The sequence below is a fragment of the Nuphar pumila genome, chromosome 14, assembly GCF_984573655.1.
Source record: "Nuphar pumila chromosome 14, dmNupPumi1.hap1.1, whole genome shotgun sequence".
In the NCBI taxonomy this organism is placed as follows: domain Eukaryota; kingdom Viridiplantae; phylum Streptophyta; class Magnoliopsida; order Nymphaeales; family Nymphaeaceae; genus Nuphar; species Nuphar pumila.
Genome location: NC_143262.1, coordinates 6,012,243 through 6,039,086, shown reverse-complemented (window position 1 = coordinate 6,039,086; position 26,844 = coordinate 6,012,243). Strand labels below are relative to the sequence as shown.

General features: G+C 37.3%; 1 protein-coding gene across 1 annotated transcript; it reads right to left on the bottom strand.

Annotated features, from left to right (window-relative positions):
* Positions 1 to 290: 290 nt before the first annotated feature.
* LOC149816176 (MADS-box protein SVP-like) lies at positions 291 to 26,268 on the bottom strand. The gene is made up of 9 exons (XM_089987371.1): positions 26,139 to 26,268; positions 25,794 to 25,994; positions 14,230 to 14,311; positions 6,049 to 6,107; positions 5,850 to 5,949; positions 5,722 to 5,763; positions 1,739 to 1,780; positions 1,504 to 1,655; positions 291 to 440 (listed from the first exon to the last, which is right to left on the bottom strand). Exons 2-9 carry the CDS (start codon positions 25,973 to 25,975, stop codon positions 422 to 424), a joined length of 678 nt encoding a protein of 225 aa, XP_089843497.1. The 5' UTR covers positions 25,976 to 25,994; positions 26,139 to 26,268; the 3' UTR covers positions 291 to 421.
* Between the last annotated feature and the right edge of the window lie 576 nt (positions 26,269 to 26,844).

The window sequence follows — 26,844 nt, the reverse complement described above, 5'->3', positions numbered from 1 at the left end:
TCCGATGTTGGAGACCTAGTATATGTTACAAAATGCATGTCACTACAAGAGGTGGATTACGGACCACTACAAACTTGACCGATGGGTTATTTGCTCAGAATCTTCATCAAAACCTAACGGGGTCGGATTTAGGATGGAGATCTTACAATTTTTGGCAGTATTGGATCAGATTTCTATTCTAATCCTCATGTATTTAGCTGTCGTGGATCTGAAATGTTGGTATCCCAGACACATCCAATCCCGGTGATAAAAAAATAAGACTGACAGTGAGCCAGAACGAGCACATGATATATGGGTCATAACTCTTGCGTTTTATTTCATACAGGATAATACTCAACAAAGCATCGAGTTTGAAGTTGTACTGAAGTCTGTTGGCCCCAGGGATTTTACATAAACGAAAGTTCGGAATTTTCCCAGCTCATTAACTTGAAAACGGTAACCTGGAATCCAAGAAAACAAAAAAGTCAATAATTTGAGATAAATAAATAAATGTTAGAATTAAAAAACATTGTTTCAAAATGTATTAATTTTTTTTGTTCATCTCTAGTAAAATAAACCATGTTGAACACATCCATGTAGTCGGATAGATTGTATTCAGCTTGCACCTATTACAATCTCTCTCTCTCTCTCTCTCTCTCTCTCTCTCTCTCTCTCTCTCTCTCTCTCTCTCTATATATATATATATATATATATATATATATATATATATATATATATATATATATATATATATATATATATATATAGTTCCAACCAAAAAAAGGTCCAAAATCTACGTGATAACAATCGACAATTGATCATCATTGGTTATAGATGTTGCACCCTTTATTTGGTTGCAGGAAGGCTATAACCAATGATGATTGGACAATTAAGTTTCATCATTCGGACCTTATATATTTGTTCTTTGTAATGTATTTAATGAGAGAGGTGCTGTGTTAACATCTTGTAAAATATTTTGGACCTGCACACAGAGCCTCCATGGTACATTTAAAAGAAAACCTTTCAATACAAACAACTCGATTCAAAATGCAATTAGCAAAAAAAGAACCATGTACAATACGTCTATGTGGTTAGATATAACAAATAAAGCTCACTCCGGATTTTTCCACTAGATAGTACGGACAGTATCAATCAACACTAGCCAGTATTCTGCAATTTACACACATTCAGGGAATTGCTGAAATGCAAAAGTTACTGAACACGCAAGGCGGTCTCAGATTCTTAAGTGATTTATGAGAAAATGAACCTAATAAAATCTGAATTCCATGTGAAATTACCCTCCATCATAATTTCGCAATTACTATATCAAACTATTACCATATCAACTTTCAAGAATAACTAATGTCAACAAGTGAACATAGTCAAACCATGTCACATCAACGTATAGTAAAGCAAAAGTTTGGTTTTTTGGCAACCGCAAAGGGTAATGGACAAGGCAAAAAAACTTACAGCACACCATTTCTGAGGGGTGTTGAATTTATGGAGAGAGACAGAGAGACTAACCCCAACTTGAGGGAGGTGTCGGAGCTGTCGTAGTCCTGAGGAGGAGGGGGGATGGAAGAAAGGTTGGTGATGGACTCGGAGGAAAGACGATCCTCAGAGAAAACGTTGTCGGATTCGCCAACGTCTCTGCCGTTGTTGGTCATCCCCGCAATCTGCAAAAAAAACAGAAAGAACCCATCAATCAATCAAGAGGTAAGACGAAATCTCTCTCTCAAAGGTTCAGAGTAAATCTCACTCGTTGCCGGAGACGGGTGTTCTCTTCCATTAGCTGAGCTCCCTGTTTCAAACCACATTTAGAAATCACAACGAGATTTCTCTCAAGCTTAGAATTTGTAACCAATCACAACAAATCACAGACCCCACAAAGACGCACCTTTGAATATAAAATATAAAGCATGATGTGTATATGCACACCTACAAAACCGATCCTCTCGAATCAAACAGAAGGAAACACATCCAACAGAAGTACATGGTACATCACCACGAATATAGTGATAACGCCTCTTTATGTTAATAAATGGTCTTGTTTAGTACTTTCATTGCAAGAGGTAATGTTCAAGGGATCCAGTGAGAATATACATATGCGTCTCCACAATTTTTCAATAAAATTTCTTCTGCCGTCTGCGAACCTAGGGAGAGAACTGTCAAATACGTCTGGAAGTCCTATGTATTTTTGTAAGAGCAAAATCATAATTCACTCAGAGAGAAGGCCAACACCCTCCCAACTGAACTTCTGTTGACGGTGACACAAATAATCTTTTCAAACATCCAAAACGTACAGATATAAAATTGACCAATAAATTGCAACCATTGAGGTTAACCAATCCATGGAATCACCCCTCACTACTGAAAATGCCCTTTTCACATTATATCAGACACTCCATCTAATGAGCCCCAGAGAGAGAGAGAGAGAGAGAGAGAGAGTTCCCGTTACACCCTTCTGGTTGTTGGTTGACTAGCAGATTGCGGAGATGGCCAAATGCAGCTTGTTGTGTGTCGATTCTGACAATGTTCTCTCTGAAGATCATTTTGCCCCGACAGCAGAAGACAATATCTAGCTTGTTTCCTGGGATCTGTCCTTTTTGTCATGGTATCCTCTGCAGTTGTATAGAAAGCTGCTTGTTGAATTTCAGGTTCAAGTATGAGACCAGGATATGTTCAATAATCATAACTGTGTAGAATCCTTTTTCATAGTGCCATAAATTAACTCGCAACTGCTGCTACCGGTTGCTTCTGATAAGATCTCTACAACTTGTTATTGTTGTTCAATTAAAATCACTATTGGCATTTGTTGCATGTAGCTATCCTGGGGGGTTTTCCTTCATTGAGAAATTGGATGTAATGGAAACGTTGCAATTACCGACCAATACAGCATCTAATCGCATGGTCATGGGCACAAGTAAACATGTTACAAGTGACCGTTGACCATGTATGACGCACACCAGAAAAGAAATCTTAATCAGAGAAAGATGCACATGGACTTGAAGAAGATTGAGCGGCAATGTTGCGGTTTCCAAACGATGATCAAGTGGTTACTTGACTGAAATGAGATCCTAATCAATTTATTGAACAAGGGATGAGAGCCATAGGTTGAACAAATTATACAGGCACCTTGTAAGTTGTGAATCAGCCTCCAGCTACTCCCAAGAAATTGTTGTTGATCAGTTCCCAGGTATTCCTAACCCTTGTGAAACTTAATGTAATACACTGCAGGGTGAAAAGATTCGTGGGGCGAACAAGGGACTCTCTTAAAGTGGAATATTCAATTCCTACTCGCTCAAGCAGATTCATTCATATGCTTTCTTAGAGTGTCTGTTCTACTAAGCACATCTAAGCACTTTATTATGCACCTGCATTTACTGACAGTTCATCTTGAGATGTATCTTATGATAGAAAAGCTAAATGTGCATATGAAGTTTGAGATCAAAAGATTGGAGAAATACAACAAGGTCAAGAGTTAGAGTATGGTTCTGTTTGACAAGGACGCCTTCATAGTTGAATGCAAATAAGAGAAATACCAACAAACAGTCTACCTATTGCTAGATTCAACGAAAAGATGGCGTCACAGGGTAAAAGTGACACGAGGAGCGAAGTAGAACCTGCTGAAGCTTGATGCCCCAGGGATGCAAAGAAGCTGCAGATTAGGGGAAAGGCATTTCAACAGCTATACAAGCAACAATTGTCTCAAGAAAAGCCTCATTTCCTTTGGTGAAGAACATGGACAGAAGAAAGGCTGACGATGCATCTTTGTTGATTAGAGTCAATAACAGTAGAAGATATTGAATTTCTGCCAACCCTAGAATCTAAAGATGATTCCTCATATAGGGCGTCTTCAACAGTATTAATTCTTGTTGCATGTTGATCTCTCTCACATGAGTGAGACACGGGTGCGGAGTAATTTCAAAAATTTTGGACACAGGGACACCGTTATATATATGTATATATATTTTTAAATATATATATATATATATATATATATATATATATATATATATATATATATATATAATAACAATAATAAGACTCGGTCAAAGTTGTGCCCATTAGGGGACACCACTATATATGTATATATATATATATATATATATATAAAGATCAAATTTTTTTAGTTTTTATAGTCTTTTGCCCTAAAAAATAGACAAAAATAGACTCGGTCAAAGTTGACCAAATCCAAAATGTGGATGGACTCGGCCCCGATGCGTTGACCGAGTCCGACCCGTGTCCGAAGCCACACCAGTGTCGGGGAGTGTCGACGCGGGTGCATTGACCTTATAGCCGAGTGTGTGACTTAGATGTTGATAAGTGTGTGTGACTTAGATGTTGATAATTTAGCACTCAGAGAATTCCATCATCAGTATGAGCTCATCAATTGCATGAACAGGTCATGCAACTCTGCATCACTGTGCTGTCAAAATTAAGCCTAAGAACAGTAGATCTTCACACTCAGATAATGGTTCGCACGCATTAAGCTCAGGCACTGCAAGGTCAGAGATGACTTCACCCGGGGGGGGGGGGGGGGGGGGTTGTGAAGAAAACGGCTTGTGAGGCAAGTAGCAAATGGTCAGGAACATTGTTTATGCCAATAGAAGAGCCAACAGTGAAAGTTGGCCTTACGAAGGCATGTGCATCAAGAAGTCTAGTTCTGAGCATGTTCACACGACCTTGCAATATCTCAATCTAGTCAGATTTATAAGCCCAATACATTAAAAAATGCAAAAAGAACTACTCTACTTGAAATAACAATTCATTCTGCCCTTGACATAAGGTTTACAGTGAAGGGATTGCAATTGGGATCCAGTCATCCCTATCATCGTAACCCTCCTAGGGATCTAATTGATGCTAGTTATTTTGATTAAACCAGGCTCCATAGATATGATCCTACATCATACATTTACTGAAGATCAACATTTGAATAGCTGGAATGCAACTTGTATACAGCATTTTTTCATGATCCAAAAGCCAACAGCTGAAAAACATAAAAATCTTGTGATTTGAAAAAAATCATATTTTTTCGTTGAGAAAAAACAATTTAAAGGTTGCTTGCTATTAAATCGACCATGCTGAATCCGTCTATGAGGTCAGATTTGATCCAAACAACCTGTATCAATGACGATAGGGGATGAGTAGAACTGGGTTAAAGGGATCGTGTTATTAGAATAAATAACACTTCCAGAGAGTTGTGTAATTTAAGGAAACTTTTCAAGCCTCAACACTGAAGTTGTATCGTACTTGAAAAACCATAAACGCAATGTGAACACGTAAAAACAAATAGCAATAGACCAGACCAAAATACAGAACATGAATCAACATTGAGCAAACGATTTTCTTCTTGGTAAATCTAGGAAGAGCGCTAATTGCTGTGATCTTTTATTAAACTGCAACCACCATTTCATGTCATTATGTGAGCTTAAGCTCTTCATTATGTGAGCTTAAGCTCTTCATAATCACGTGAAAGCATACCAGCCTTCTATTTAAAAATGAGACTCGCCACTTCACAAATTACTTTCCACCTATAACTTTCTACGCATGCATTTTCATAGATGTACTTTTGGGTAGTACAGCCCTTTTATATTCCAGAAAAAAATTATTGTGCTTCTTGGAGGTAAAACAAAAAGGATAAAAGAACAATAGCCATTTAAAGTTAGTAGCAATGCTTACATAACCACTTTCCAAGAAATAAAGATCGAAGTAGGATTTCACGAAAAGTTCAGTGCTTACCTTTTTTTGAAGGTCATCAATCTCTTTCATCAGTCGCTCACCCTATAACACATGGATTGTACCTTTAATAAGAGAAAATTTCCAATAAAAACATATAAGCTTTGATGCAGTAATATAAGGTCTCGAACCTTTTGTGACAACACGCGGCTCAATCCATTTTCAAGGGCTTTCTCTAGTTGCACTAACTCATCCAGATTTAACCCTTGAAGTTCTTCTCCTCTCATTTGCCTGAAACACAGAATGCACAAGATATCAATTCCAACGGTGCCTTCCACAGATTTTCATTCTTCACCCAGGCTTTCTTTTATTTTAAAGTGGTAAGCATACCTTAATAGATGGCTTGTTTCAGACACTTGCTTGCTTATCCTGGAAAGGTTGTTCTCTAACTAAAACAACATGAAAACTCTGTTGGCGGTATCTTTTTAAGTCCATAAATACAACAAACATGATAATCACGGTGAAAGCAATGCTTATGTTGATCTTGCCAATAAAATTCCCTTGTTTACACCAAGCTTTAGAAGCAGTTTATGTCATGATCAACAAAAAGTTCAACAAATTGATGAAACCATCTAACCTTATTCACCATTAACTTATTTAGTAAAAGCATTGACGCGCAACTATGCTCCATTAAATTATTTAGTAAACGCATTGACGTGCAAATATGCATCAATCTCTATCAAATGTCATGCATGCAAATTGGTCCGGGCAGTGTTATGTGTCTCTGTGGTTTTTAGTTAAAGAAACAAGGCTACACAAAAGAATTCACCTAATTGCTAGGAAAATACCTAATGCACCTTTGTCTCAAGCCTTCGGCAATATCAATCTATTTCATCTCATTAAAAAGAGGGAGCTAGGTGGGACAAACTGCTCTCAGAAGATTATGGGCGCATTGAAGGACCCAATGAGAGAAACAATAAGTTTTCAGCACTTGTAATACCAGAAAATAATTTAAAAAGATAGCAGCATGCACTATACACAAAAAAATGAAAGATCACAATATAGATGCAAATAAGATAACAATGTCTTTTTTGACAGAAACGATATTACATTAATAGCAGCAAACAGCAAGAGAACATGGTGACCAAGGATCACCAATGTTCACAATATGGCAACAAAAGGAAGAGCAGTGATAAGATAACAATGTCATAATCTGTGTATAATTAATGAGAGTATTTATTTGGTAAGCTATATTTATTATATTCTTTTTTGTCTGTTATCTTCATAACCGCCACATATGTCTATCTTGCATACAACAGCCACAGGAATAAAAAAACTAGTGGTGGTTTGGCACATGTTTTTGGGGCTAAGAAATAGCAACCAGAACCTTTTTGCCTACAGGCGCAACGTACAATTGTTTATGAACCATTTAGTAGTCCCTTAGGATGCTACGTTGGAAAATCATGCTCATCTTTCTTCAGACAAACTCTTTGAAGCATAACTAAAACTGTCAGTTGGCAGCCAGGAGGATGCCGTGTTTGTTATACATAGCAAAGCACAAGAAAACAACTGCCTCAGGGCGCAAATAAAAATGAACTACGTAAATAAAATATTTACATAAACAACAGAAGCAACTAAAGCATGACTGTATAACATGAAACAAGAATTGGAGAAAGAAAAGAAGAGAACTGTGAGAGAATAAGTACACAAGTTACAAAGCCCATGCACCTGACAAGATTATAGAAACAAGTTTTGAAACATCAGGCTTCTGCGATCATTCTAAGCCAACATGGAAATCAGCTTCCTGTTTAACCAACGTTGTTCTCGTAATTTTAGAACTATCAGTTATGTCCACCATGAGCATGAGGAACAAAGTGATCAAGGGACTCGAACAGCTTTCCTATGGCTAATTTAACTATGTATTCATAACCGTATCTCCACATTCTAAATCAATATGCTCAGAGGTCATATGTTCTTATTGAGTGTAAACATTCAAAGACAAACCACAAAGGCAATGTTGTAAATATAAATATCTTTTCCGGTATACTGTATCACAATATCAATCCATAGAACAACTCATATTGCCCCTCGTATCAGAAGAAACAATTATTAAACTATATAAACCTGCATTGTACGATATATTGTACTGTATGCTATGGTACAAGCCATATCATGAGTAACTGCCATGGCTTAAAAAGTAGTGTTCAGCCACCATCTTAACACAACCTCCATAACGCTCCATCTCTTTTACTTTTGGATCAAAGCAGCCTAGAAGTTTGTATATTTACTGAAAATCACGAATTAGTGTTTTTGTAAGAGTCCTACCCTTATCCACATCAGGGAAAGTATTCTTGTGCAAAAGATATCCAAAATCCAAACCCTAAAAGTGGGTTTTATGAAGTGATCAAACTTCATCCACTCCTGGAGAGGTGCTTTGCTGCAAGGACATTGCTTTTAATGTACTTTGAATGGTTTTTGCACAATTTCTTGTTTTCAGAAAATGACTTCTTCAAGAGGCCTAGCCTGAGAGCATTGTATCTCAATACATGAGAATAATCAATTGGTCAATCGATGCATATATTGTGGGAGGGAGTTGCACAGGGAATTCTTTTGAACGAAGCATTACTTAGTGGGTACAAGGCAAAATGCTAAAGTCCCAAAAGCTATAACGCGGAAATTAAACAAATTAACTGTCACATAACACTTAGAGGAAGAAAATAGAAAACAAAAAAGAAGCATTAAAAATTGAAAGCTGAAATATGTTGCAGCCATGAGATATGTGCCACCTGAAAATATGGGGGCACTGAGCCAACTGGGAGTGTTTGAGAGAGGGTCACTGGTAGCAATGATAATGAGAGAATCAACCTTAAAAAAGAGGATTTACGAGTCTAGAATGAAGGATTGGCAACGTTTTTCGCCTAAGATGAACCTTATATATGTTCTGCTATAACTTTCAAGCAAACAGACATAACAATGGATGCAGAATTTCATAAACCTTTTCATCTCGTCATAAAGGGTGACGTTTTTGAAGTCAATTTTTGTATTAGATAGATCGAATACAACAGATGAGTTGCCAAAGATATTTTCACAATGATAAAAGAGGTTGGACCTTAGAATGTTAGTTCATTACCAATAATGCAACAAATTTCAAGGGTATTAAAAAATGATACATTAGTATAACAATTCTGATTGGTGCTCATATGCATTGTACTGTATTGATCTCATGCTGAAAGACAATAGAAAAATAGATGGAATTTCTTATGTTACTGAGACATTTAAGGAATTGACAAAATTTATACACAATCGTTAATAAATACTAGATTTGATGAGGAGGTTGACTAATAACTTTGAGTTTATATATCTTACATCAATAGGTTTCCTACAAATGCTCTAAAAGTGCAAAGATATGTTTTTTTTTAGTATTAAAAATGTGCAGCCATGTATTGCATTAAGATGCATTGAAGCAGATGTTCGCTTCAGATTTGTGGACTACTTGTCAGCACACAAGAAAAAAAATTGGGACTGAGATAGTAAAGTAACCTTTTGAGTTTTGCTAGGAATGTAATATGTTTCTAAAGATAATTTTGCCAATTGTGAAAGTATTGAGACAAGTAAAGAGTGATAAGAGGCTGATTATGGCCTACTTATATGAAATAGATTAGACAAAAGAACAGAATCTAAATAATTTCAAGGAAAAGAAGTGATATTACGAGCCACTTTGGAAAACTATTAACAAGAGATGGGCTAGTGAACTTCATCAAGATATTCATGATACAGGCTATTACTTGAACTCTACAACCCCACGTATGGGAAAGATAGAGAAATGAGAAACATTCATGATCTAAATCCATATTAAGATGTGCAAAATGCCATTCATGTGCAGGTCCTTTATAACCAAAACAAGAATAATTTTAAAAGAAAAAAAGAGCAATTCAATTGCATAGCGCATTGCAACTAGGTATGCATTTGAAATAACATCCTATTATATTCAATTATATTTTTTTATGTAATGAATTTTTACTGATAAATTATAAACTTATGACCCCTTTTTATAACCAAACATGTAATGCTAGTGGGTGCAAGAGAAAATGGAGCCTTTTTAAGCACACAAACTCTGAAAAAAGAAACAGGTTGGAACACTCCCATTCATGTGATCTTGTCTGTCACGTATACTATGAGGCACACAAAGGTTAGATCTTACTATCATAAGAACCCAATTTTGTAATATCAAAATATGAACATAAGATACATATATTAGTTGCATTTTGCAGACAAAAACTAAAAGAATCAAGAGATACCTTAGGAGCCGTTATAACCTGATTAACATTGGTTGTTGATACATTGGAAAATTAGTTGCAAGAAGAGTGGGTTGTCAAGAACAATGACACTCACTGAAAGTTAGCTGGAAACTGATTTGCAAGCTGAGCTCTAAGAGGAAGAGAATGATTATGCCGACCTTGAGCTAGAGAGAAGCAACGAATTAGACAAGAGGATGATTTCCTTTATTGCTGTTCTCATTATCATTGATAAACCAAGGTAGAATAGAATGATTTTTTTCTTTATTATTTGATTGATAAGTAACTAGATTTTTAGTGATATTTTCAGAGTTAGAGACTTATTCTTGAGCATTTGAAGCAGCTATGGAGTAACAATCTTGCTTTGTTGTTACTTGTTAATTAATATGTTTTAATAGTCCTTGTGGGATTAATTGATGTTCTAATGGTTTTAGTGACTACATTTATTTTCTTTTTTGTTGGATTTTATGATTAATTGTAGTATTTTTATTTATTTTTTCGAATTTCTCATATTCTTTTGGTGCCATGTTTTAAGATATGATATGACCTGATACAACTACATCTTAAAAACCTTTTGATAGGCCTTCCAATACATTTTTTACAACGTTGCATGGGAGATCAAATTTATGACTGAATTGTAAGGCGAGGCATCTCAGCTAAGGGTTCTTGGAGGTGAACTAAACAGCAACTTAGACTTGCAATAGTTGAAGCAATAAAATAAAGTAAAAGAGATTAAGACATGCAGAGAAGCTTTTTTACAACGTTGCATGGGAGATCAAATTTATGACTGAATTGTAAGGCGAGGCATCTCAGCTAAGGGTTCTTGGAGGTGAACTAAACAGCAACTTAGACTTGCAATAGTTGAAGCAATAAAATAAAGTAAAAGAGATTAAGACATGCAGAGAAGCTGCTGGTGAATGCTACTCTACTACAAATATTGCTTATTCTCATTATGCCTTGCGAACATGAAACTGCATTTAATTACACTATCTATGAATCACCATGCTTCTTTGTTTCTCATATCTTCTTGATTCAATCTGTAACGTCATTAATCTTCGCTTTTAAGTATTGCCTAATCCCACCAGCATATAGTTTTGAATATCAACCATAACATCCTCAAACAACAATTAAAAATTCGCCAATGTCAATAAAATGGACGCATTTTTTAATGCCGAAGAATACTAAGTAAGAAATCCACACATAAAAATCTCATTAATTTAGAGAACATTCTTCACTAACAATACGAAGATTATGTTTATAGTCACATCTTGAAAGAATTATGTGTGCGAGTGTTTTCGCTTGTGTGTGTTTGAAGGTTAGCAAAGAAAGAGGCATAGTGGAGAAGTAATGTGAGAAGCAGAAGTAAAAAACGACTTTTTAGGTCCATATGTAGTAAGAAGCAAGATGTGCTCCACATATTTCATATGTGCATTACGTTTTTTTTTTAGAATGTAGAAATAAACAGTCAAAATGAATTTCTTTTTTGGTGGTTTGGACATATTCGGCGAAGGCCTAATGATGCTCCAGTTAGAAGGTTGGAGAAATGGGAAAATATATTAGTTAAAAGAGGTCGGGGTAGGCCTAGGAAGACTTGGATGGAGATGATAGGAAAGGATATGAATGCTTTGAACCTCACCGAGGACATGGCATTGGATAGAAATAATTGGAGGAAAAGGATTCATGTGGAAGACCCAAAATGAATTTCTTTTTTGGTTCATATCGCTGACCCCAATTGTTTTGGGATGAAGGCGTAGTTGTTGTTGTTGTTTTGTTGTTGTAGAAATAAACAGTCAAAATTGTCATATTATATGAGAACCCCCTGTTGTTCGCCTCTAACCTGTGAATTCTATGCAAATCAGTAATGACAGTGTATATGTTCTTCCCATAATGAAACAAATCTTGAATACTTTTTCTTGGACCTATTCCTTTACTGAATTACCTAAAAAACCCATATTTAGGAAAAGTAGACTACACCTTTTCACATTTTGAAAATTAAAAAATGAGTCCATTTATAATTCCCAATTAAATTAAAATAGGTCATTTACAGTTCCCTTTCTATAAGAATTATGATTCCTAAATGTTGTAACTATCTTGTTTTCTAATTATTACCTAATCGAATTCCTCGGTTCCCAACTAAACAACTTTCTTAAATTCCTACATCAATGACCAACTCCTACAGAAAGCCCTAGTATTTCTCTGTGTAGTTGGAAATTCAGAATTATTGATATACCACAAACACCTTTTATATTTTACATGGTAGAGTGTTCGAGTATTGACCGTTCTTTAGAATTTGAAACATACATTAGAAAACCAGAGCTTTGAAAAAATAACTTATCATTATCACCAATAGTACTGTATAGGGCTTTCCTCCTTGCTGCTCTGTTTTGGTTTTGGTTTTACTGTTTTAGTTTTCGTCTGTCCCAGGGACTCTTTATAAGGGTCGCCACACCCGGGTTGATGGGACGCGAGGCGGGTGCAGTAATAAAAATATATCGCACTTGGTGCGGTTAAATGACCTTGGATGCGGTCAACCTGCACCCAGGGTTATATTTGACCAAAATAAACCTGATCAATGTTGATCGAGTCTATTTTGGTCCTATTTTTTTTAAAATGGGTTTGGGGGGTTGGGGGGCTTTAGGGTACAATCGCGCCACCCACCCCCTCCTCCCCGACTTCTCTCTTCCTCCTCTTTCGGCAGCAGAGGTGAAGCCAGGTACATCTCTCTCTCTCTCTCTCTGTTTCTCCTCTTCTTTCTCAGCCTACTCTTCTCTTTTGTCTTCTTCTTCCTTCTCCTTTTCTCTTTCTTCTTCTTCCTTCTCTTCCCTCTGCAACCTCCTCTTCTCTTTGCTCTTCTTCCTTCTCCTCCTCTTCCCCTCGTTGGAGCAAGGGCTGAACCCAGGCCAGATCAGAGCCGAACCCAGTTGCTCTGAGTTCGATTCTACTTGGGTTCAACAGAACCGAACCCAATAAGGCTGAGTTCAGTTCTGCTGAAGCCAGGCCAACTGAGTTGTGCTCGGGTGAATTCAAGCCTAGCTATAACATATTTAGGTTGATTTATTTGTGGTGGTGTTTTCTATTGATTGATTTATTTGTAGTATTATTTTTTATTGATGAGGAATAACAAATGTAGACTGTTATTTGTTAATTTGATTTATTACATGAATTTATGCATGATGAATTGATGATATGATACTTTTTTTCATTTAATTAGTATTACCTTAAAACTGCTAAAATATATGTATACCCTCCCTGCACCCAAGTTTTTTTAAAGTGCTGCCCCCACCCGTATCTGCACCCGTACCTATATGACATAGGTTTTCATGTATTGTCTTCTTTTTCAGCAGGTGATACCTCATCGCTTGCTTCGGTATCTCTATTATGTTTCACTCTTCAAAGGAATGAAACAATTTTCCTTTAGTAAAAAACAATAGCAATAACATGGTCAATCAGCCAATATTTCAGCCACGTATCATACCATGATACCAAATATCAGAAACGCAAATCGAAAAGTAGATATGGCTCCATATTCATGAGTTCATCTCTCGCCAAACTCATGAAGAGAGTGGGATCAGTGCAGCTGCAAATATTTGAAAATCTGTTGTTCCAGTTTTTCTGTTGAATAAAGATAGGAATAACCTTAAGAAGATAGATCACAGGCACTCTAATAATTGCCATCATCTTGCAAAATGAAATAGCCTCTTAGAATGACAAAAGTAAGGTGATAAGACAGCACCATTACAGCCCTCTAAAGGAACGCACGTTTAAATAACCCAAAATGTATGTGTGGCAGTCAAATGGATCATGACAAGGATAGTATGCTGACATAAATTCAAATAATATAAAAGGTATACATTTATTTTAGGTATATAGCAGGCATATTTATGTCATTAAACAATAAAAGTTTTCTTGCAAGATAAACAAAAGGGAAATGAGTTCTAATAACAGTCTACCAGTGCAAAGAATCCTGGACGCAAATTCACATATTATAAAAGGTGCACATTAGTTTATCTATAGTGCAGGCATATTCTGTTCATTAAAAACAAAGGTTTACTCGCAATGTAAATAAAATAGAATTTCAATAATTGTCCAATGTGGCAAAGAATCCTGGACGCAAAAAAAAAAAGAACCTCAAGAATGTCCTCCCATGAACACAGAAGCATCAATTTATTAGCATTAGACAGGAAACAAATTTAATTGACCATGATATCAAAATAAGGAGATAAGTTAATAATCAAAAGATAGGCGCAGTCTGGTGATAAAAAACACAAAATCTTACATTCAACTCTAGAGAAGGCCGGCTTTCCACTTTTTGAAGGGTCTTTGAATGCATCTTATACCTCTCAGCGATCTCTTCAGTGCTTCAGGAACCAAACATGCCAACGATTAAAGCTTTTGAAGATCATATTTATAAACCAGAAAAAAGGAAAAAAAGAATTAAAAGTTAAACCTTCTTATTTCTCAATATTCATTGCGGCCGTCAACACAAATCACATCATGTTCTACAGCAATTTGAAATTATCTTTATGGCGATCAAATGGAAGCACATGCAAAAAACAAAAGGCTGAATGTACACCGATTAGGGCCGGTAAACGAGCTGAACAAACCGAATAGGGCATGTCTGGGTTCAGCTCATTTACCAATGAAAGGAGCTTGTGCTTGTGTTTAGGCAAGCCAAGCTTGAAAAAAGTTCCTTGACTATCACTAATGCAAACTGAGATTGAGGAATCTCATATTGAAGTTATTCACCGATACCACCTCTCACCTATTCCCATTCTTCTCATGATATGTGAAAGAAAACTCCAACTTACAGTATTGAAATCTTTTGTAGGTTCAATCTTAATAGGAACCATTTTATTTTTGACATAATCATTGAGTGCACAACCTTGTGGGAAAGTAGACATCCTTCATGAATCCTTGATTTAGGGACAAATGCAAATTGCGAGCAGCCTATCACTTGGTGAATCACCTGTAGCCAGTACTCCTGTGATGACCTTTAGAGGGGTACCTAGAAGTGATATAGGTCTAAACTTGTCTGTCATTTAAACCATGCCCTTTAGGCACCAGCACTAGGTAGCAAGGTTGTAAATAGCTTATCATTACCCGTATCAATCCGGACCAAAGTTAGAAATGTATCATAAAAAGTTATAGTTTTTGGTAAAAAAAACTCTTAAAATTTCCAAAAATAAAAACTGAGAAAAATAAAAAAAACTAGCAAAATTTCTAAAAAATTATAACACGTGAAACAATTTTGAATTGTACAAAATACAACCATAAAATCACATATGAAGCATTTATACCTAAGAGATGCATAAGACATCATCAAACATCAATTAATATAGATAATATTTCATGCATATCTCACAAGAACAATGCAAAATATTAAATATCTTGCAATTAAGAACATATCACAAGACTTTCATATTACATAAACAAAAACAAAATCCAAGTTTACGAACACTTATATGTGATGTATCCCTTGACATGCAGGAGACAACATTGTGCCATGTCACGGCTAAATGATGCTTCAACCGAGAGATACCACCCGAAACAATACAATGGCAATAGTTGCACTCAATTTTCAATTGGTTTTCACTAACTACTTCACTACTTGAGTGTTGCATCATCCCGGATCATCTGATGCAATGTCCCCCCCCCCCCCCCCCCCAAAAAAAAAAATCAACAGAAAGCAAAAAATATGGATTTGTTACCTTATCCAACTCCTTTGAGTGAAAATTAATGAAAATGCACTCTTATGTGAGAAATCCACAAAAGTCGTCTTCCTTGAGCAAAAATCGGCACCCAATTAGCTCTCATGCCTCTTAGGATATGTGGGTTCTCCTCTAAAGGCCTCTACACAAATGAAAGAATCGGCCTTAGGGAGGTCTTTAAAACTCAAAATTAAAAAAGTCGAGTTTTGACCCTTTTAAAGTGTGTCAGACACGTATCATACAATACACTATGTATCATACAAAACGATACACTATAGGGTTGCCGTATGACACAAACAATACAGATACAATACACACTCATATCTCATATTAAGTTAGCCCATAGTTACAATACATATTGTACGATATAGAATCATACAACATTGCCAGGTAGGACTCCCCCATCTACCCGATAAGCATGCATTACTGTAAAACTCATCAAAGACGGCCAAAAAACTAGCACTACATGTTGACTAAGTCACTTTAAGGAACTCAATCGGAAACCCATCTACCACTGGTGATTTATTACTCTGTAGTTCCTAGATTGCTTGATTAATCTCATCCACCATAAACTGACCATTTAATGAGGCATGTGCACTCCCATAAAAAAAATTAGATCATCCTCACTCATGTCAAAGAAATGTGGTACTAACACGGATGTGAAATTTTCCTGAAAATATGTTGTGACCTACCCAATTATGTCCTCACTCTCGTAAGGGAACTCCCTTATTGACATGGATGGATGAAAATTTTTGCGCTTTCACGAGAAAGCATACAAGTGAAAGAACCTAAGGTTTTTGTCCCCACTTTTCAACCAGTGAACCTTGAAACTTTGCTTCCAATTTATTTCATGACTTGTTCTCTATTTAGAAATATTATTGATTAGGCTTGTTTGTCTAGCTTGCCTTTCTTCTTCCCCGACAGGTTCAAGGCTCCAAGCTCCACAACTACCATATCTTTTTGCAATGCTTTGAGCTATTCTTTCCATGACTTAATTTATTGGAAGCACACTACCCATTCAATCCTATACCACCCAATGAGGTGTCACCTAACATAATCCATTCTTTTCACAAATCTAAGGGCTTCCCATGGGGCCACTTGGGGTTGAACCCACCAATGACTTATATTTTTGACAAGTTGTTGGTCTCTTGGGCACCATGGCTTCAATTTGAACTTGTGATTGAAGGGCCATCGGTTCTCCCATTCGAGCATGATTGGGGCATGGTTAGAAATGGTAATGGGCTTTATTGTTGTTCTTCTATCATATAGGCCCTCTCACTATTCTCACTTGACAATGAACATGTCGAGCTTCCTAAAAAAAGGGCTCATCCTCTTACTCGACCAGGTAAAGAAACGGACCAAAATGTGTAAATTCATTGTCCCATTTTTCAAAAAAATCTACAAATTTCTTCGTATTTCTAGTATATTGCTTCTCTTTATTAGATCCAAATGTATATAGAAGACAATTTAAGTCTCCTCCCACACACCAATTTTCAAAGTTCATGCCCCCCAACCCTTTGAGTTTGTCCTATAAACATCACTTATGATTGGATGAGAGAGAATTTGCCCTTGGAGTTTGAAAGTTTGAAAAACAATGAAATAGAGAACCTCCTCTTATGAATAATCATGCATTTCAGATAATCCTTCCACACCATTAAAGCAACACCAGACCTACCGATAGAGGAAATACATTCAAAGGAAGATCCCTACCATAATTGATTTATAAACCCATCACCATTGCCTCCATTTTTTACTAGGAGTTACAAAGCACATCTAGTTTTTGCTGCTTACCTAAATTTGCAAGAAACCTTTGCTTGTATGCACTCCCAAACCCTCTAAAATTTCATGACAATATTTTCAGTAAAAACAAATGTAAGAGATTCCCTTGTGCTCTCTTTTCTCCCCGTTCTCAAGCTGCATCATGCTAGATCGATGTGGCTAGACGTTAGATATCTGACAGTACATAGCGTTTTGGGGGCACCACACACCTTACGTTTTTCAACTTTTTAAGGACTTTCAAGAGCGTAACCTCATCATAAAAAGGCGAACCAGCACAATCACATGGCTGCCCCTGCATCACACTAACAAAACTCCCATCTTCAACCTGGATCAGACCCAGGTCGATCCATGGGTGATTGAACTGGCCACACTACCGCTTCAAGAAAAACTCTAATTAGCGACGGAAAATTACGATAGATTTTTTCCTTGCGACAGATTAGCTATAAAAAACTATCTGTAGCTAACATTCGAATTATTTGCGGAATTAACAACAAAAACAATTTCGTCGGGAATCCGTCATTAATTAGCGATGGATTCGCAACAGAACAATTCCATCTCAAACTCCGTCGCAACTTCGCGACGGCTCAGCAGCAAAAAAAAATTTGTCACTACTCCGTCGCACATTTGCGACGGCGTTTGCGATAAAATTTTCCTGTCACGAATTCGTCGCTAAATTTCCCGTAAATCCCTAATGCGAGCCCCTTTTCCCTTTCTGTTTTATCGGTCGCCTGCCGCTTGTCTGCCTCCTGTCGCCCGCCTGCCGCCCGTCGACCTCCCATCACTCGCCTGCCCGACCGGCGACCTCCCGTCGCCCCCCCGACGCCCATTGACCTCCTGGCGACCTCCTCTCTATTTCCCTTCCCGTTCTCTCTTTCTCGTTGCTCCCCCTCTGGGTTTTCCGGCGAGCCCCGTCCGCAGGTAACCCTCCCCCTTTACCCTATGGTGTAGCTGCCCCCTTCCCCCTATGGTTGCCGGAGGGCCAACAGAGGCCCGACAGCCTCTGTCGAGCCCTCCCCACCCCTGTGTAGTCGGCGGGGGCTGGCAAAGGCCCCAATCGCCTCTGTCAGGCCCTCCCCTTGCCCTTGATCTCTTCGACTGGACAAAGGGCTCTGGCCCTGTCCTCTTTTTCTTCGACATGACAAGGGGCATCGCCCCTATCCTTTCGAATGCCGACAGGGGCCCCTCTGTCCTCTTGACTTTCCCGACAGGGCCCCCCCCCCTGTCCACTGCCAAAGAATGATCGGCAGGGGGAGAATCCCCCTACCCTTTTGTTTTCCCTGGCAGGGGGTGTCTTCGCCCCTCGTCCTTGATAATTTCGACAGGGGGCGAAGCCCCATTGCCCCTTGTCTTTTTTGCCTCTGCAGGGGGCGAGGCCCCCTGCCTCATGATTGATACGAGAGGGGGCGAGACCTCCCTGCCTTGACCTTACTGCCGACAGGGGTTGTCTCACTTTCACCAAAGGGTTGTGTCTCCCTGTCCGGGCTCATTTCCGACAAGGGGCATCACCCTCCTAGTTATGGGGTAATAAACTTCATTTTAACACAGTGTCTCTTGCAGATTTCTCAATGGATCTCACTTGTGTCCCGCGACCCGTAGTAAGTAAGTGACAAAAGCAATGAAAATCGGGTAAATACCCGTGGTCAGTAAGTGATGCATGTGCATCACAGGTTATTTAATTTTTTGAATGCAACACTTTTCTGTTCACGCACTCACTTAGTTGTGGATATCTAAGACTGCTTTGAAGGAATTCGAAGGTCATGCTGAGCAAGAATGAAAATAAAAGTGTTCTTATTTTTGAAGTTCGGATTTCATGCTAGTCATGGTAGTAGTTAGCAGGATATTAGAGTGTGTTTGCTGCAGGTGCATGTTTGATCATGAAGTTACTTTCAATTTGATTATGACTTCCATATAAAATTGTATCGTGAAAACATGCTTCAAATGAATGTATCGTATTATGATTAAGTTTGCACTTGAAAATGAATGATAATTTATCAATGATTCAAACATGCTTGAAATGAATGGTTTTGCACATGAAAATATTAAGTTATCAATGCATGCATCATAGTTCTTGTGATTGTATGATATTATATATATATATATCAAATCATTACATCTACAACGAATGCATGATAAATTTGATATTTTCTTCGTCATAGCATTCTGATGATTCTCTTTTAACAAGTTAGGATAATATCCGTAACTTCACGACAAAATGACTGCAAACTGTGAATGGATGTACGATAGGATAGTTGATAACGAGGTATCGCTTAAATATATGAATGGTGTTGACAGTTTTATTGAATTTGCAATGGCAAGTGTCAATACAGTGGATCTCACAGGTCGGATTACATGCCCCTTCACGATGTGTAAGAACAATCGATATGGAGTTAGACATCACCTATATAGGAAGGGTTTGGTGAGTAATTATCAGAATTGGACATTTCATGGTGAATAATTTATGAACAATTTTGATGCACGGGTGGATGTGATGCACGATAATCCATATATAGATTTGATATTTAATGTTACAGGACCAGAACTGGGTTCTGCTAGGTGTCATAGTGATGTACCAACTGTGTAGGGGAAGAAGCACCAAACGATACAGCTAGTAGATTTTATAATTTACTTATAGATGATGATGAGCCACTTTGGGATGAGTGTGAGAGTCACACTATCTTGTCTGCAATTCTTCAACTAATGAATCTGAAGTCTAAGTTTAATTTGAGTCAAACATGTTTTGACCGTTAATGCTCCATTATGAAGAGTATGTTGCCCAAAGATGAGAAATTGCCACAAAATTTCTATCGTGCGTAGGTTATGATAAACGCCCTAGGTATGGGGTATCAAAAGATAGATGCTTGTCTAAATCACTGCATATTGTATTTCAAATATTAGGAAAATAGCAGATCATGCCCATCATGTGGGCATCCTCGGTTCAAGCCAAAGACAAGAGGCAATGGTAGCACGAGGTCAAAAAAAATGTCATACAAGTTGCGCCGCTACTTCCCTCTCACCCCTAGAGTGTAACAATTGTATATGTCTTCGAAGACACCTAAACACATGAGATGACATGCAAATAAAGTTTGACATGATGAAGACAAAATCACGCATCTTGTTGACGTGAAAGCTTGAAAGCACTTTAATCGTACTCATCAGACATTCGCAATGAAAGTGAGAAATGTTAGGCTCGGTTTATGTACAGATGAATTTAATCCATTTGGGGGTAGATCAACTCCATACTCGTGTTGGCCAGTATTTGTAACCCCTTACAACCTTCCTCCAAGCTTGTGTACGAAGCATCAAAATCTTTTTTCGATGGCACATGCATTGAAGAATGTGATCCAAATGATATACTAAGTGGATGGGCACCCAACGAAAAAGAAAAAGATAAAGAGAAGAAAAAATATGAAAGTAAAACAAGTGATGAGATAAAATTCTCGAGCTAGTGAAATACATCTTGTAATTCATACCTCTATTTGATGTAAATGTATTGAAATGTATTGCAATGATTTGACTGATTTGAATGGATTGTAATATTTAAATGTATTGCATGAAGTTAATTTCGATTTGATTATGTATCTTCGATAGGTATAGAGTTATGATTTGAATGTATTGAAATGTATTGCAATGACTAGAATGATATGCATGTATTGCAATGTTTGAATGTATTGCATGAAGTTAATTTTGATTTGATTATGTATCTTCGATAGGTATAGAGTTATGATTTGAATGTATACTTGAATGATTTGAATGTATTACAATGTTTGAATGTCTTGCATGAAGTTATTTTCAATTGTATAAGTATTGTTGCATACCTGTTAAATAAATTTTTTATCATTTAACTTCGCAGGAAGCAGAAAAAGGAGGCATTGTGTCATACAAGGATGTGCTTGTTGAAACACGTAAACGTAAAACCACAAGAGAGTTCGTATCAGAGAAGGCGAGAACGACAATGATATGTATTTACTGTATTAATAAACATTATAATATACAAGTTATTATAAACATTATCATTCTTAATTATTAATCCACATTGTAATCATTACTTTGCAGGAGTCATACAAGCAATAGATGGTAGAGCGATATGGCGATACTCCACTCAATATCCGCCTTTTGATCCTGCTGCAGCATGGGATCCTGCAGCATGGGTGACTGCAACAAGTGAACTAAAAAAGGGTCGTGTGTTCAGGTTTAATAGTAATATGAACACCTCAGCAGTCGTTGCCTCCTCCAGTCATGGCTCGCTCTCAAACTTCTCCCGTCAGCATCAGCTCCAAGCATCCGACTGCATCCGACTGATCTGCCTAATTCTTGGGATGGTGCTTGCCAATTTGTTAAGGACACAATGCGTGACTATTTACAACGTTGTCCGTAATGAATTGTGCAGCTTTTCTCGAGACAGGGAAACTTCGTTTGCAGGTGCCTCTCAGGTATGAAAGTTTCATGTGATTTGTTTCATGTCGTTAGATTTCAAGCTAGTATATGCATGATTGAATCATATAGAACACATCTGAATTCTGTTAATATCCTTCATTTTATTGCTAGCTAAATTACGTGTAATTCACTCATGTTACTTTGATTGCCTTAACTTAGGTGAATTGCATATAATTTATTTTATTATATTTTGTTTATCAATACTAACCTTTCTTTTCTCTTGTAGGATGCTGGAGATAATCAGCGTAGAGGAGCTGAAAAGGCAGATCGAGACAATGAAGAAGATGACGTCGAGAATCTTGGTGATGATTAGATTCATGTGGTGAATTTTTTGTAACTTGTTGTTTCAGAAGACAATCTTTGTAAATGTTCACTTGTAAATAATTAGAATTTGGCGAGGATTATAGTGGATCGATAAATTGTTTTGGTTTCTTTTTATATGTACTTTGTTTTTTATACACAAGAAATATAAATTGTACAAGAAATATAAATTGTAGAATTTTTTTCTCGATATTTATGTTTTAAACAATTTTTTTTTTCAAATTTTTATTGTTTGCGACGGATTACCGACGGATATTATCCATCGCTATTTAGTATCGATGTCTAATTTAGCAACATATTAGGAACAAATATTTATCCATCACAAAAGTGAATCAGCCAATGTTTTGCAACGGATTTTGATCTGTCGCTAATTCCGTCGCCAAACCAAATCTCCGCATATTAACGACGGCCTTGCGACGAATCATGACATTCGCTAATTCATCGCAAATTAGGAACGAAACTTGCGACAAATAGTTCCCATCGCTAATTAACGACTAGAATTTTGCGATGGAAGTTATCTGTCGCTAATCCATCACTAAACTGTTTAGCGACGAATTAGCAACAGATTGATGTCGTTGCTAATCCATAGATTTCTTGTAGTGTGCAATCGCTGCCGAAAGTTGAAGAACCTACACCGTTCACAGACCCAATCACCATTTCGCTTCTTTGGCTCTTCCATCTTCTGCAAAATCTTGTATGCATGATGGAAATTGCGAGATCAGACCTCTCTCCATCCACCACCATTGCAAAGTATCTATGCCTTCCTCCCTATTGCCTCTCTTCTCCTCGCCCCTTCCAAATGTGGATGTAGGATGAAAAAGAATGGGAAGGATAACGAGATCCCCACACCGTAGTTTGCAAGAACATTCGTTGGAACTGCTCTAACAAAAGCATTTACCTCAAGAGGTTCTAGTGTGTTCGTTACGATACAGTCCTTCAAGACTCTCGCGCAGGCTAGGAAGCTCCCCCGCCTTGGCAATAGAGTCCCATCTTTGCAGACGTTCACCAAGGTCCCTCAAAGCTGATTCACATCGCTGTCCAGCCTCCACTGAATTCCCCCACACTGTTTGGTCGATGAACAGTAACCTGCTATTCTGGTTTGGCCTGTCTCCCCCTGCACCTCAGCTGATGGTCGGGAAAAGTCCCAGAAACAAGCACATAGTATAAACATGTTGGCTTGTCATTCCTACGGGAGGAATCGGCAAGACAAGAACTGTAACTGTTCATGTTTGGGAACTATATGCAAGATTGAAAAGTTCCACACAAAAATCAAAGACATGATAAATGTCACAGCTATTTAGCAAACTTGATGGGATAAAGTGGAAAACAAGAACAATAAAGACAATTACAATGATCTATCCCTGGTCTGCGCCATTACAAACAGAACCAAAAACATCTGTCTAATAATTCTTGTTTTATATCATCGGTTTAATTGGAAAGTAGTAATCCAACCAAAGGACAAACAGGGAAAATCTGTTACAACAAGGATGGTTATTGAGAGCCCAATGAAAAGGAATATGATATCTCATCAACCGGTACTGCATACACAAAATGACATTGCTAACCGTATATACAGATTATGATGAAGAAAATCACTTTAACAAAGTATTTAGTAAGTGTTGATATCCAAATACAACACTGCATTGATTCCTAGGCTGGTGTTTGTTTAGACATTCTGATGCATGACGGCACACATGATTCTGCATGTTTTCTTTACCAGATAGCGTCAGTATACCGACTAAAATAGAATACAGAGAAGAATGCTAAAAGTAGGCCAATTTCTTATACATTTTATTGTAACAGCAGTTATTTTGACCCCCCATGAATGCTCTAGAATTTTCTACATATTAAGCGCAGTAACTAAATTTGCCCACATATGACATTATCATCTGGGTCAATATGGAAAAACTGCCGTCACAATCTTCTCTGAAAATGGACCAAAAACTGAAGATATAAGACGTTTTCAGCCATGGAAATAGTCACATATTATTGGACTTGGTTAATCCGAATTAACGCCAGACCATGTTTATTGCCTTGTTACACACTTTCACCGTACCCAACACAAGGATTCTCTAAAAATACTGTGTATGTCTAATATCTTGTACACACATGATCATTTACTATGCATTTGGAGATGCACGATATTTCACACAAGGAAACAAAATCAAAGAGCAGCACATAATATCTTCGTACCACAGATTTTCAAAGAAATTCTAAGTTTCCCGTCTTTATTTTGACCTTTAATGTATAGCTGTATTTGATAAAATGAGATGGTACGGCTCTTGAGAAACCCTAGTTTTTTATTAAACGATAGCCTGCCTAACCCTAGCTTGCAACCAAGACGGGGAACGAATTAAGCACAAAACAGTATGAAGAATCATAGCTTCCGAACCGCACAGCATACGGTCCATGGAGCTCACAGATGAGGCCAGTGTTTACTGTACGGCCTAGTTCCATGGCTCATTCCAAGGCACAGACAAACGCAGCATTACGTAGCAAAAAAAGTAGATTTAGCAAGAAGAATAAAGCTGGCTATTGCCACAGTTGCAATATGTAAACAGCTGCCTCACACATGCACCATGGAAACTCATTCCTTGCTCATCCTTTGATTTTCTGCTTCTCCATTGATACAGCAAGATAAAGATGGTGAATCTACCAGTAATCAAGATATATATATATATATATATATATATATATATATATATATATATATATATATATATATATATAGAGAGAGAGAGAGAGAGAGAGAGAGAGAGAGAGAGAGGGGTCACCAAACTGCAAGAAGAAGGCAAAGCAGACTAGCAGAAGAAAACCGCTGGATGATTATTAGAAGAGGATTTGTCAAATGAGGCACCCACTACTCAGACTCTCAGCAAATGTTCAAAACTGGCATCTTCTTCTTCCTCTTATTTTCTTTATTTTTTGTTCTTTATGGTTTTATTTTGTTTTCCTTCTTCCGGAAGACAACCACCAAAGATAAAAGAAAGACATTAATCTCGAATTTCAAGATCTTATAAATAAAATATTATAATCATATGCCATGAATACATAGTTTTCGAGGAAATATTATATGTTAGGACTTCAAGGACAAAGAAAACGGATCGGAAAATCTATGATAACAACCCCAACAAACCATGAAACTTGATTGGTGTGTTTTAGTTCTAGCTTCTTAAGTTCCGATCCATCAAGTTACAAGAACAAAAACTACAAAAAAAAATGATAAAAGGAAAGAAAAATGGTGGTGGTTATAACTTATAGTAACTTGTGTACTGCAGTCCCCTCTTTCATATCATACGGGTGCTCCCCAAAAACCTGTTTCATTAATTAGTCAAAGATCTTTTTCTCGGGATCTCATTAGCTCCTTCCAACTTCGAGGAGGGAAAGGGAGGAACTCCCAAAGCAATAAATTAATGTAACCAATATTACCATAAAACGCTACCATCTATCTAAAACGTCTAAAAACAGAGAGAGAGAGAGAGAGGGTAATGCATGAGGAACGTGCATGTCAAGATCTTGATCTAACAATCCATCTAAAGAGGAGGAGAATTAATTGAAAACATTATAGTTTTTTCCTTTGTGGGGGAGGGGAAGGTACCTAGAGCTGGCGTACTCAAAGAGTTTTCCAGTAGCAGAAAATATGATGACACCAACTTCAGCGTCGCAGAGAATGGAGAGTTCTTGGGCTTTCTTGAACAACCCTCTCCTCCTCTTTGAGAAGGTCACCTGCCTCGCTGTGACGTTGTCGATCTTCTTTATTTTGATCTTCTCCCGCGCCATTTCAGGAACCACACAGCTCCTGGAAATAGAGAAAGAAAACCACAACTCTTTTATTTCACAGATAGAGTAATAAAAGAGAATAATAAACCGGCTACCGATGATACCAATACCAGCAACTAGCAAGAACTCGGAAGAAGCAAAAGGAGAAGAGAGGCAGACTGACTATTTTTTTTTCTTCTTTTTCTTTCCAAATTTGGCACAGCAAAACCCTAGAAATCAGGTTCGCCTGTTTCCATGTGGGTTAACTGGAAAAGAGGGGAACTCGAGAAATCAGCCAAATAAAAGAAGACCCATTTCCGAAAAAAATTTGATAATAATAATAATAATAATAATAATAATAATACTTGTCATAAAGAAAAAAGAAAAGAAACTAATCTGCGCAGTCTCTCTCTTGATTTATCGGTACCAATAAGAAGAGGCCATTTGGGTAGAGTTGATTTGGAGATTTTTTTTATTCATCTACGATATTTATTAGCAGTGATGCCGTACCTCTTTTTTGTTTTCGATTTTTTTTTCGTTATTTTTTTAGAGAGATGATGATAAGTGTAAATCAGTCGAGAGAGGGAGAGGGATTTCTATTGCGGTGTAGACTGTCCGTAATTTCTACCTTGCCGGCTTGGCAGGAAACGATATAATTACCGACGTACTGCTTGCATTAATTCAACTACTAATCTCTCTTTTTCTTTAACAGAACTTTCTTACGAATTCAATTCTTATTATTCTATACATCTTCAATTTACCTTTAAAATCATGTACTTTGTTTTTTTTATAGGAAATTATATTCAATCGAAGATAATAAAATAGCGCAGACAAAACTTCAGAATGATGAGCAATGACCCACCACCGATCACTGATCAGCATTCAGAAGA

Excerpts from the sequence above, each read along its gene's own strand:
- LOC149816176 (XM_089987371.1), bottom strand. The coding sequence starts at position 25,975 with ATGGCGCGGGAGAAGATCAAAATAAAGAAGATCGACAACGTCACAGCG. Across the intron at positions 6,108-14,229 it reads GGCCTTCTCTAGAGTTGAAT|TTAGAGAACAACCTTTCCAG; the intron begins GTAAGATTTTGT and ends ATGTTGTTTTAG. Across the intron at positions 1,781-5,721 it reads TTGATGACCTTCAAAAAAAG|GGAGCTCAGCTAATGGAAGA; the intron begins GTAAGCACTGAA and ends GGTTTGAAACAG.